Source organism: Panulirus ornatus, chromosome 9 (assembly GCF_036320965.1).
Source record: "Panulirus ornatus isolate Po-2019 chromosome 9, ASM3632096v1, whole genome shotgun sequence".
NCBI lineage: Eukaryota > Metazoa > Arthropoda > Malacostraca > Decapoda > Palinuridae > Panulirus > Panulirus ornatus.
Window position 1 is genome coordinate 55,305,850 of NC_092232.1, and position 12,915 is coordinate 55,318,764.

General features: G+C 42.5%; 1 protein-coding gene across 2 annotated transcripts in view; it reads right to left on the reverse strand.

The window, feature by feature from the left end:
* Positions 1-12,915, reverse strand: part of LOC139750445 (uncharacterized) — a 110,661-nt gene that overhangs the window by 23,048 nt on the left and 74,698 nt on the right. For both annotated transcript variants that reach the window (XM_071665253.1, XM_071665252.1), the window contains exon 13: positions 7,949-8,267. In XM_071665253.1, coding sequence (XP_071521354.1) covers positions 7,949-8,267 — 319 coding nt within the window. The remainder of the gene's footprint in view (positions 1-7,948; positions 8,268-12,915) is intronic.

Here is a 12,915-nt window from a genome sequence, read left to right on the forward strand (position 1 = left end):
TGAACACTCACCTTTATCCCCTTTGCCTTTGCACAATGGCACTATGCATGCATTCCGCCAATCCTCAGGCACTTTATCATGATCCATACATACACTGAATATCCTTACCAACCAATCAACACACAGTCATCCCCTTTTTTAAAAAAAGACTAATAAAAAGAGTGACAGAGAGCAGAAGAGAGTGTGTTGAAACGGTTTAGACATATGGAGAGAATGGGTGAGGAAAGACTGACAAAGAGGATATACATGCAAGAGATGGAGGGAACAAGGAGAAGTGAGAGACCAAACTGGTGGTGGAAGGATGGAGTGAAAAAGATTTTGAGCAACAGGGGCCTGAACATACCGGAGGGTGAGAGGCGTGCAAGGAATAGAGTGAACTGGAACGATAGGGTATATTGGGGTCGATGTGCTGTCAATGGACTGAACCAGGGCATGTGAAACATCTGGGTTAAACCATGGAAAGGTCTGAGGGGCCTGGATGTGGAGAGGGAGCTGTGGTTTTGGTGCATTTCAAAACAGCTAGAGACTGAGTGTGAAAAAATATGGCCTTCTTTGTCTGTTTTCCTGGCACTACCACAGTGAAGCAGGGGGTAGTGATGCTGTTTCCTGTGGGGCAAGGTGGCACCAGGAATGGATGAAGGCAAGCATGAATATGTACATGTGTTTACATGTACATTTCTGTGTATGTGTATGTATATGTGCATATATGAGCTTATGCATATATATATATATATATATATATATATATATATATATATATATATATATATAGGGGAGAAAGAATACTTCCCACGTATTCCCTGCGTGTCGTAGAAAGCGACTAAAAGGGGAGGGAGCGGGGGGCTGGAAATCCTCCCCTCTTTTTTTTTTTAATTTTCCAAAAGAAGGAACAGAGAAGGGGATCAGATGAGGATATTCCCTCAGAGGCCCAGTCCTCTATTCTTAACGCTACCTTGCTAACGCGGGAAATGGCGAATAGTTTGAAAGAAAAGAAAAAGAAAAATATATATATATATATATATATATATATATATATTTTTTTTTCTTTATATACTTTGTCGCTGTCTCCCGCGTTTGCGAGGTAGCGCAAGGAAACAGACGAAAGAAATGGCCCAACCCCCCCATACACATGTATATACATACGTCCACACATGCAAATATACATACCTACACAGCTTTCCATGGTTTACCCCAGACGCTTCACATGCCTTGATTCAATCCACTGACAGCACGTCAACCCCGGTATACCACATCGCTCCAATTCACTCTCTTCCTTGCCCTCCTTTCACCCTCCTGCATGTTCAGGCCCTGATCACACAAAATCTTTTTCACTCCATCTTTCCACCTCCAATTTGGTCTCCCTCTTCTCCTTGCTCCCTCCACCTCCGACACATATATCCTCTTGGTCAATCTTTCCTCACTCATCCTCTCCATGTGCCCAAACCACTTCAAAACACCCTCTTCTGCTCTCTCAACCACGCTCTTTTTATTTCCACACATCTCTCTTACCCTTACGTTACTCACTCGATCAAACCACCTCACACCACACATTGTCCTCAAACATCTCATTTCCAGCACATCCATCCTCCTGCGCACAACTCTATCCATAGCCCACGCCTCGCAACCATACAACATTGTTGGAACCACTATTCCTTCAAACATACCCATTTTTGCTTTCCGAGATAATGTTCTTGACTTCCACACATTCTTCAAGGCCCCCAGAATTTTCGCCCCCTCCCCCACCCTATGATCCACTTCCGCTTCCATGGTTCCATCCTCTGCCAGATCCACTCCCAGATATCTAAAACACTTCACTTCGAGTTTTTCTCCATTCAAACTCACCTCCCAATTGACTTGACCCTTAACCCTACTGTACCTAATAACCTTGCTCTTATTCACATTTACTCTTAACTTTCTTCTTCCACACACTTTACCAAACTCAGTCACCAGCTTCTGCAGTTTCTCACATGAATCAGCCACCAGCGCTGTATCATCAGCGAACAACAACTGACTCACTTCCCAAGCTCTCTCATCCCCAACAGACTTCATACCTGCCCCTCTTTCCAAAACTCTTGCATTTACCTCCCTAACAACCCCATCCATAAACAAATTAAACAACCATGGAGACATCACACACCCCTGCCGCAAACCTATATATATATATATATATATATATATTTTCTTTCTTTTCTTTTAAACTATTAGCCATTTCCCGCGTTAGTGAGGTAGCGTTAAGAACAGAGGACTGGGCCTTTTTTGGAATATCCTCACCTGGCCCCCTCTGTTCCTTCTTTTGGAAAATTAAAAAAAAAACGAGAGGGGAGGATTTCCAGCCCCCCGCTCCCTCCCCTTTTAGTCGCCTTCTACGACACGCAGGGAATACGTGGGAAGTATTCTTAATCCCCTATCCCCAGGGATATATATATATATATATATATATATATATATATATATATATATATATATATATATATATATATATCCCTGGGGATAGGGGAGAAAGAATACTTCCCACGTATTCCCTGCGTGTCGTAGAAGGCGACTAAAAGGGAAGGGAGCGGGGGGCTGGAAATCCTCCCCTCTCAATTTTTTTTTTAATTTTCCAAAAGAACGAACAGAGAAGGGGGCCAGGTGAGGATATTCCCTCAATGGCCCAGTTCTCTGTTCTTAACGCTACCTCGCTAACGCGGGAAATGGCGAATAGTTTGAAAAAAAAAATATATATATATATATATATATATATATATTCTTTCTTTCATACTATTCGCCATTTCCCGCATTAGCGAGGTAGCGTTGAGAACAGAGGACTGGGCCCTTGAGGGAATATCCTCACCTGGGCCCCTTCTCTGTTCCCTCTTTTGGAAAATTAAAAAAAAAAGTGAGAGGGGAGGATTTCCAGCCCCCCGCTCCCTCCCCTTTTAGTCGCCTTCTACGACACGCAGGGAATACGTGGGAAGTATTCTTTCTCCCCTATCCCCAGGGATATATATATATTTTTTTATTTATTTATTATACTTTGTCGCTGTCTCACGCGTTTGCGAGGTAGCGCAAGGAAACAGACGAAAGAAATGGCCCAGCCCCCCCCATACACATGTATATACATACGTCCACACACGCAAATATACATACCTACACAGCTTTCCATAGCTTACCCCAGACGCTTCACATGCCTTGATTCAATCCACTGACAGCACGTCAACCCCGGTATACCACATCGCTCCAATTCACTCTATTCCTTGCCCTCCTTTCACCCTCCTGCATGTTCAGGCCCCGATCACACAAAATCTTTTTCACTCCATCTTTCCACCTCCAATTTGGTCTCCCTCTTCTCCTTGTTCCCTCCACCTCCGACACATATATCCTCTTGGTCAATCTTTCCTCACTCATCCTCTCCATGTGCCCAAACCACTTCAAAACACCCTCTTCTGCTCTCTCAACCACGCTCTTTTTATTTCCACACATCTCTCTTACCCTTACGTTACTCACTCAATCAAACCACCTCACACCACACATTGTCCTCAAACATCTCATTTCCAGCACATCCATCCTCCTGCGCACAACTCTATCCATAGCCCACGCCTCGCAACCATACAACATTGTTGGAACCACTATTCCTTCAAACATACCCATTTTTGCTTTCCGAGATAATGTTCTCGACTTCCACACATTCTTCAAGGCCCCCAGAATTTTCGCCCCCTCCCCCACCCTATGATCCACTTCCGCTTCCATGGTTCCATCCGCTGCCAGATCCACTCCCAGATATCTAAAACACTTCACTTCCTCCAGTTTTTCTCCATTCAAACTCACCTCCCAGTTGACTTGACCCTCAACCCTACTGTACCTAATAACCTTGCTCTTATTCACATTTACTCTTAACTTTCTTCTTCCACACACTTTACCAAACTCAGTCACCAGCTTCTGCAGTTTCTCACATGAATCAGCCACCAGCGCTGTATCATCAGCGAACAACAACTGACTCACTTCCCAAGCTCTCTCATCCCCAACAGACTTCATACTTGCCCCTCTTTCCAAAACTCTTGCATTTACCTCCCTAACAACCCCATCCATAAACAAATTAAACAACCATGGAGACATCACACACCCCTGCCGCAAACCTACATTCACTGAGAACCAATCACTTTCCTCTCTTCCTACACGTACACATGCCTTACATCCTCGATAAAAACTTTTCACTGCTTCTAACAACTTTCCTCCCACACCATATATTCTTAATACCTTCCACAGAGCATCTCTATCAACTCTATCATATGCCTTCTCCAGATCCATAAATGCTACATACAAATCCATTTGCTTTTCTAAGTATTTCTCACATACATTCTTCAAAGCAAACACCTGATCCACACATCCTCTACCACTTCTGAAACCACACTGCTCTTCCCCAATATATATATCCCTGGGGATAGGGGATTAAGAATACTTCCTACGTATTCCCTGCGTGTCGTAGAAGGCGACTAAAAGGGGAGGGAGCGGGGGGCTGGAAATCCTCCCCTCTCGTTTTTTTTTTAATTTTCCAAAAGAAGGAACAGAGGGGGCCAGGTGAGGATATTCCGAAAAAGGGCCCAGTCCTCTGTTCTTAACGCTACCTCGCTAATGCGGGAAATGGCGAATAGTTTGAAAAAAAAAAAAAAAAATATATATTTGTTTATATTTATTTATTTTGCTTTGTCGCTGTCTCCTGCGTTTGCAAGGTAGCGCAAGGAAACAGACGAAAGAAATGGCCCAACCCACCCCCACACACATGTACATACATACACGTCCACACACGCAAATACACATATCTACACGTCCCAATGTACACATACACATACACACACAGACACATACATATATACCCATGCACACAATTCACACTGTCTGCCTTTATTCATTCCCATCGCCACCTCGCCACACATGGAATACCATCCCCCTCCCCCCTCATGTGTGCGAGGTAGCACTAGGAAAAGACAACAAAGGCTCCATTCGTTCACACTCAGTCTCTAGCTGTCATGCAATAATGCCCGAAACCACAGCTCCCTTTCCACATCCAGGCCCCACACAACTTTCCATGGTTTACCCCAGACGCTTCACATGCCCTGATTCAATCCACTGACAGCACGTCAACCGCGGTATACCACATCGATCCAATTTACTCTCTTCCTTGTATGCCTTTCACCCTCCTGCATGTTCAGGCCCCGATCACTCAAAATCTTTTTGACTCCATCTTTCCACCTCCAATTTGGCCTCTCCCTTCTCCTCGTTCCCTCCACCTCTGACACATATATCTTCTTTGTCAATCTTTCGTCATTCATTCTCTCCATGTGACCAAACCATTTCAAAACACCCTCTTCTGCTCTCTCAACCACACTCTTCTTATTACCACACATCTCTCTTACCCTATTATTACTTACTCAATCAAACCACCTCACACCACATTGTCCTCAAACATCTCATTTCCAACACATCCACCCTCCTCCGCACAACTCTATCCATAGCCCACGCCTCGCAACCATACAACATTGTTGGAACCACTATTCCTTCAAACATGCCCATTTTTGCTTTCCAAGATAATGTTCTCGACTTCCACACATTCTTCAACGCTCCCAGAATTTTCGCCCCCTCCCCCACCCTACAATTCACCTCCACTTCCATGGTTCCATCCGCTGCCAAATCCACTCCTAGATATCTAAAACACTTCACTTCCTCCAGTTTTTCTCCATTCAAACTTACCTCCCAATTGACTTGACCCTCAACCCTACTGTACCTAATTACCTTGCTCTTATTCACATTTACTCTCAACTTTCTTTTTTCACACACTTCTCCAAACTCAGTCACCAGCTTCTGCAGTTTCTCACATGAATCAGCCACCAGTGCTGTATCATCAGCGAACAACAACTGACTCACTTCCCAAGCTCTCTCATCCACAACAGACTGCATACTTGCCCCTCTTTCCAAAACTCTTGCATTTATCTCCCTAACAACCCCATCTAAAAACAAATTAAACAACCATGGAGACATCACACACCCCTGCCACAAACCTACATTCACTGAGAACCAATCACTTTCCTCTCTTCCTACACGTACACATGCCTTACATCCTCGATAAAAACTTTTCACTGCTTCTAACAACATGCCTCCCACAACATATATTCTTAATACCTTCCACAGAGCATCTCTATCAACTCTATCATATGCCTTCTCCAGATCCATAAATGCTACATACAAATCCATTTGCTTTTCTAAGTATTTCTCACATACATTCTTCACAGCAAACACCTGATCCACACATCCTCTACCACTTCTGAAACCACACTGCTCTTCCTCAATCTGATGCTCTGTACATGCCTTCACCCTCTCAATCAATACCCTCCCATATAATTTACCAGGAATACTCAACAAACTTATACCTCTGTAATTTGAGCACTCACCTTTGTCCCCCTTGCCTTTGTACAACGGCACTATGCAAGCATTCCTGCAATCCTCAGGCACCTCACCATGAATCATACATACATTAATTAGCCTTACCAACCAGTCAACACTACAGTCACCTCCTCTTTTAATAAATTCCACTGCAATATCATCCAAACCCACTGCCTTGCCAGCTTTCATCTTCCGCAAGCTTCTACTACCTCTTCTCTGTTTACCAAATCATTTTCCCCAACCCTCTCACTTTGCACACCACCTCGACCAAAACACCCTATATCTGCCACTCTATTATCAAACACATTCAACAAACCTTCAAAATACTCACTCCATCTCCTTCTCACATCACCACTACTTGCTATCACCTCCCCATTAGCCCCCTTCACTGAAGCTCCCATTTGTTCCCTTGTCTTATGCACTTTATTTACCTTAACTTAACTACCATCCATTCACCTCCCTTTTCTCTTGAACTAGCTACTTAACTTTGTCATCCCATCACTCAGCACCCTTTTCCACCTGGCCACCTTCACATGCCACATGCTTCTTTCACAAATGCCAAAAGACTTCCTTAAAAACCTCCTCTCTCACTCTCCTGGGTTCATATACTCTCATCTTTTGCCATTATGCACACAATCTTTCCAGGTACCCCTTCATACAAGAATCTTCTCCAAGCTCACTTACTTTAACTACTGTCTCCTTGCCCATATAATTTCCTCTTTTCCAAAAGCCTCTACAAATCAGCACTCTTACCTCTGCCAGGTAACAATCAGATATTCCACCAACTGCCCCTCCCAGCACATTCACATTCAGAAGTCTCTCTTTTGCATGCCATACTATTCGCCATTTCCCACGTTAGCAAGGTAGCGTTAAGAACAGAGGACTGGGCCTCTGAGGGAATATCCTCACCTGGCGATAGGGGAGAAAGAATACTTCCCACGTATTCCCTGCGTGTTGTAGAAGGCAACTAAAAGAGGAGGGAGCAGGGTGCTGGAAATCCTCCCCTCTCGTTTTTTTTTTTAATTTTCCAAAAGAAGGAACAGAGAACTATCAATTACTATGTAATCCAATAATGCCCACCTACTATCTTTTCTACTCCATAAATACTTACCTATATCTGTCTTTTTTAAACCATGCATTTCAAATTACACTCCTTTTTCAACACACAACACCACTCATGAAACTATAAATATCTCATGCTCCCCATCATACCCTTAGTTGGCACATCATTCACTTTAGTATTCATACCACCCATAAATACTACCCAATCTCTCGCAACAAACTGGAAACAAAATAACTCAGCTCCTCTCAAAACACCTGCCCTTCTTTGTCGTTCTTCTTATTGCCAAGTGCATAATCACTAATCATCACCACCTCTCTTGATCCACCTGCAGCTCACTTCCTTACATTCTTTCAAAAATTCCCAAAACTTCAGAAGTGCTACCCCTTCCTTAGTCCTTACCATTACACTAATCTTTGACTTTAACCCAAAAACATTCCACTACTGAAAGGAAAACCACTCTACAATTACCTAAAGCATAAACTCCATGATCATTTCCCTTGATGTCTTTAGGAAGAGTTCTGACATAGCCATGCAAATTTTTTGGATTGTAGTTTTGGGAAACATGGGTTACTGCTTGACAGCATCCTTCAGACTCGAGATCTCCCCCACAACAGGAATAACGTGCTTCTGGGCCACCATAACTTCTGCGCTTATAGGCACGGCCCCAGTGATAAACACAGGGACCCGTAGATGTAGGAAATCCCCATTTGTCAACCACATAGAGCACAGAACATCGGTCACAGTAACGCTCAACAGAACTCGGGCTTATTTTCTTGCGGCTATCAACCTGCATTATAAAAACACTAGTGTTAGCACAATCATAGTATATCATATTTGCAAACAAGTAAAATAACCAACAGCTCCTATGAGTAGTTCTTAGCAACCATTACTAAAGGCAATGTTTTTAACCCTTTCAATCCTGTCTTCCCAGCCTGAAAAACTTACCAAATCTAAGCAAAAAAATAACCATTCAAATTATAATAACCATCTAAACCAATGACAAGGATATCTCCAGTGAAATACTTTAGTTTATCATGGCCATCTAAATCCACTGCAAGGTGGATAACCCATTGCATCACCTTTTAGTTTCAATATCCTCTGCTCTACTTAGAAATTAAATCTAAAGTCACTCCCTTGCAGTTTTCAGACAAGTTCCACACATACCAGTTGCCAGTTATCATTATTTGAACCAAGCAAAATCTCATGTTTACACTGCATTACAGGGTAGGTGCCAGAGCAGAAGCACAGTTTTCTCTGAGTAACTGGGCCTTATGAATATCTATGTATGCTAGCTGGAGTTGCATGTGACAGCTGGCATTTATACATGCCTCTAGTTAGGAAAGAACCACTGGTACCTTCAAATTCTAAATTGTCAGAAAAATTCAGATTGTACACTGTACGTGGGACTCTTCTTGTCATTCATCAACTGTATGTGGTTAGGATCTGAAGGGCTAAATACCACCATCATACAAGTATAAACCTGTTGCACATAATGGTACTGTGAGGTGAATGGCACTCACAGAATGACATAAAATCTGAGGAGACTACTGTAAGATTTTACCAGTATGAAAATTCACGGTTGGGAGAACAATGTATTAAAAAGAATTCTTAAATCCTAGCCATTTCAAAGTAACAATGACTCAAGTGGCAGTAATCTAATACAATAATCAAAGTAGGAGTGGCAAAGGCAGAAATGGAAGAATACAAAAAACATAAGTAAAAGTGTATGTATTTACAATGTATAAATCTAATATTTACAAATAAATACTATACATGAGTGGTAGTTGAGACAGACAATAATATCAAACAAACAAAATGTGCAGTAAGCACCACATGCTACCCCTGCCATCATGACAATATTCTTTGTAGGAAGGAAGGTAAGTACTCCCAAGGATTTTACAGTCTCAAAGATGCACTTAAATCAGCACCAAGGAAAGCATAGACTCCTTTGGTGTGAAAAGTTCTTCCATGAGATTATTCTCTGAAGTTATAGCCTCACTAAACATGATTTTTTACTTACATCATAATCAAAAGCAGGCAGTGTCAAGTAACACTGGTATATACAAACATACTTTCTGCCCCAAGAGTCCCTTCTGTTCTTATGAGGCTCCTGCAGCACTCATAAAGCTTGCCACATCCATCAATTAGGCATCCAAGTGCAAAGAGTGTAGGGCAATCGAGTAGAGAGTGCTCAATGCCCTCTTTATGGAAGGTGCATTGTGGGTCTTAGGATATGTTCCAATGGTGTTTGTAGCATTGTAAAGATGGGTAATGTCCTGAGTGTAATTGGGAGAGTAAGACTTGTGTTTGTCTAGGAAGTATGATTTCTAATTGGTGTATATCTGGTGGGTTGGACTTTAAGATGGTGTCAGGAGGTTGACTGTTTAGTGCTTGTCAGGTTATTCAAGGTGCATGTGTTTTATCAGTATTACATTTGTTTGGAGGAGGGGGTTCTGTGAGTAGAGGTTATGAAATGTGAGACAGGAGTAACCTTGCTATTTCTACCAAGGGGTTAGTGAATGGTTTTAGAATAGTTTGGACAGGAGTCTACTGCTGTTACATAGAACTGAGCACAGAGCATGTTGAGGTGGGACCGTAATGATATATGAGAAAGTGGCTGGAGGTCAAGAGGAGGATGCAAGTGTTGAAAAAGAGGGCAAATGAGAGTTGGGGTGAGAGAGTATCATTAAACTTTAGGGAAAATACGATTTTTGGAAGGAGGTAAATATTGTGCAAAAGACATGAGAAATGAGATCACTGGTGAAGGGGACAAGGGGAAAAGTGATAACAGGTAGTGATGAAGTGAAGAGGTGGAGTGAGTATTTTGAAGGATTGTTGAATGTGTTTCATGATAGATAGGCAGATGTAGGGTGTTTTATTCAGGGTAGTGTGCGAAGTGAGAGAGTCAGGGAGAGTGGTTTTCTGAGGAAGAGAAGAGGTGGTGAAAGCCTTGTGGATGATGAAATCCAGCAAGACTGTGGGAGTGGGTGGTATTGCTTTCAAATTTATTTAGAAAGGGGGTGACTGTGTTGTAGATTGGTTGGTAAGGATATTCAATGTATGTATGGATCATGGTGAAATGCCAGAGGATTGCTGGAATGCATGTATAGTGCCACTGTACAAAGGCAAAGGGAATAAAGGTGATTTTTCAAAATACAGAATATACCTGGAAAATTGTATTGGAGGGTATTGACTGAGAGGGTGAAGGCATGTACAGAGCATCAGATTCGGTAGAAGCAGTGTAGTTTTAAAATTGGTGGAGGATGTGAAGATCTGGGGTTTAATTTGAAGAATGCACATGAGAAATACTTAGAGAAACATTGATTTGTATGCGGCATTTATGGATCTGGAGGCCTATGATAGGGTTAACAAGAGATGCTTTGTGGAGGGTCTTAAGAATACATGGCATGAGAGATAAACTGCCAGAAGCAGAGAAGTTTTTATCAAGGTTGAAAGGCATGTGTACGAGTGGGAAGAGGGGAGAGTGATTGGTTCCCAGTGAAAGTTGATCTGTGGCAGGGGTGTGTGATGTCCCCTTGGTTGTTTAATTTGTTTATGATAGGGTAGTTAGGGAAGTAAATGTAACAGTTCTGGAGATGGGCACATATACAGTCTACTGGGGTGGAGAAGGCCTGGAAAGTGAGTAAATTGATGTTTGCCAATGACAGAGCACTGGTGGCTGATTGGAGTGGGAAACTGCAGAAGTTGGTGACCAGGTTTGGAAAAGTGTGTGAAAGGAGAAAGTTGAGAGTAAATGTGAATAAGAGCAAAGTTATTAGGTTCAGTAGGGTTAAGGGACAAGATAGTTGAGATGTAAGTTTTAATGGAGAAAAACTGGAGGAAGTGAAGAGCTATCTGGGAGAGGACTTGGCAGCGAATGGAACCATGGAAGCAGAAGTGAGGGGGGAGGGGTTCTAGGAGTGGTGAAGAATGTGTGGAAGGAGAGAACATTATCTCAGAGAAAAAAATGGGTATGTTCATAAGAATAGTAGTTCCAACAAAATTATATGGTTATGATATTATGGGGTATGGATCAGGTTGTAAGAAGGAGGGTGAAAGTTATGGAAATGAAATATTTGAGGACAACATGTGGTGTGAGGTGGTTTCATTAAGTAATGAAAGGGTAAGAGAGATGTGTGGTAATATAAGGAGTTTGGTTGAGAGAGCAGAAAAGGTTTAGACATATGGAGAGAATGGGGATGAAAAGCTGACAAAGAGGATTTGTGTCAAAGGTGGAGGGAATAAGGAGAAGTGGGAGATCATATTGGAGATGGAAGGATGGTGTGAAAAAGATTATGAATCATCAGGGCCTGAACATGCAAAAGGGTGAAAGGCATACACAGAATAAAGTGAACTGAAATGATAAGGTATACTGGGGTCTACATGCTGCCAGTGGACTGAACTAGGGCATGTGAACATCTGGGGTAAACCATGGAAAGGTCTGTGGGGCCTGGATGTGGATAAGGAGCTGTGGTTTCAGTGCACTGTACATGACAGCTAGAGAATGAGTGCAAATGAATGTGGCCTTTTTTCATCGCTTTCCTGGAACCACCTTGCTGACGCAGGGGGTTGCAATACTGTTTCCTGTGGGGTGGGATGGTGCCAGGAATGGATGAAGGCAAGTAAGTATGAATATGTACATGTATATATATGTAGAGTGCCAGCAGAAAAAACTAACAGGGCCTACTTACAGTGTGATGCAAAATATCACTAGACAAGATGAAACAGGTACTCATCCCCCCCCCCCCCCCCCCAAGTACTTAATAAGACATCCCTTGGCCTAAATACAATCCTGAAGGTAGTTGGGAACAGATTCTGCAAGATGCTGAAGGTATGTAGGGTCAAGGTTGTCCCAAATATCCTGGATGGCAGCCTAGAGCTTAGGAGTGCTGGATGTATCCCACCCACCCAACCATGACTTTAAAATCAACCACAAGTTCTCAACAGAGTTAAAGTCAGGTAAGTTACATGGCCAGTCCTGAATGTATGTCACACTACAAAATGCAAACCAGTCACATATCAACTTAGCAGTGTGGCACATTAACATATACATACACCTACATATAAACTCCTGGCAGATAGAATTGGCATGATAGGGCCCATGCCAGTATTTTTCACCTGTTTGAATCATACCCAATAACATGACTCTAGAATGACAAAAAAAATGATGGGGCAGCTCATGGATGCTGGTTGCATCAAAATACCACAACCAGTCCTCTCAAAACAGTCAGGTAAATCATCATACAACAGCTCCAGTTATTGATTCTGATTCATAGTCACATTTTGAGGTAAAAACAGAAGCCCCCTAAACCATTAGTGAGTCTGGAACCCTTACAGTTGCTTGAATGTACTAAAGGTCGTACCAGTCACTACCTGGCCTCCAGTACACTTTGCCTCTATGGCTGCCAGTAACATCAAATGTAGCCCCACCAGAC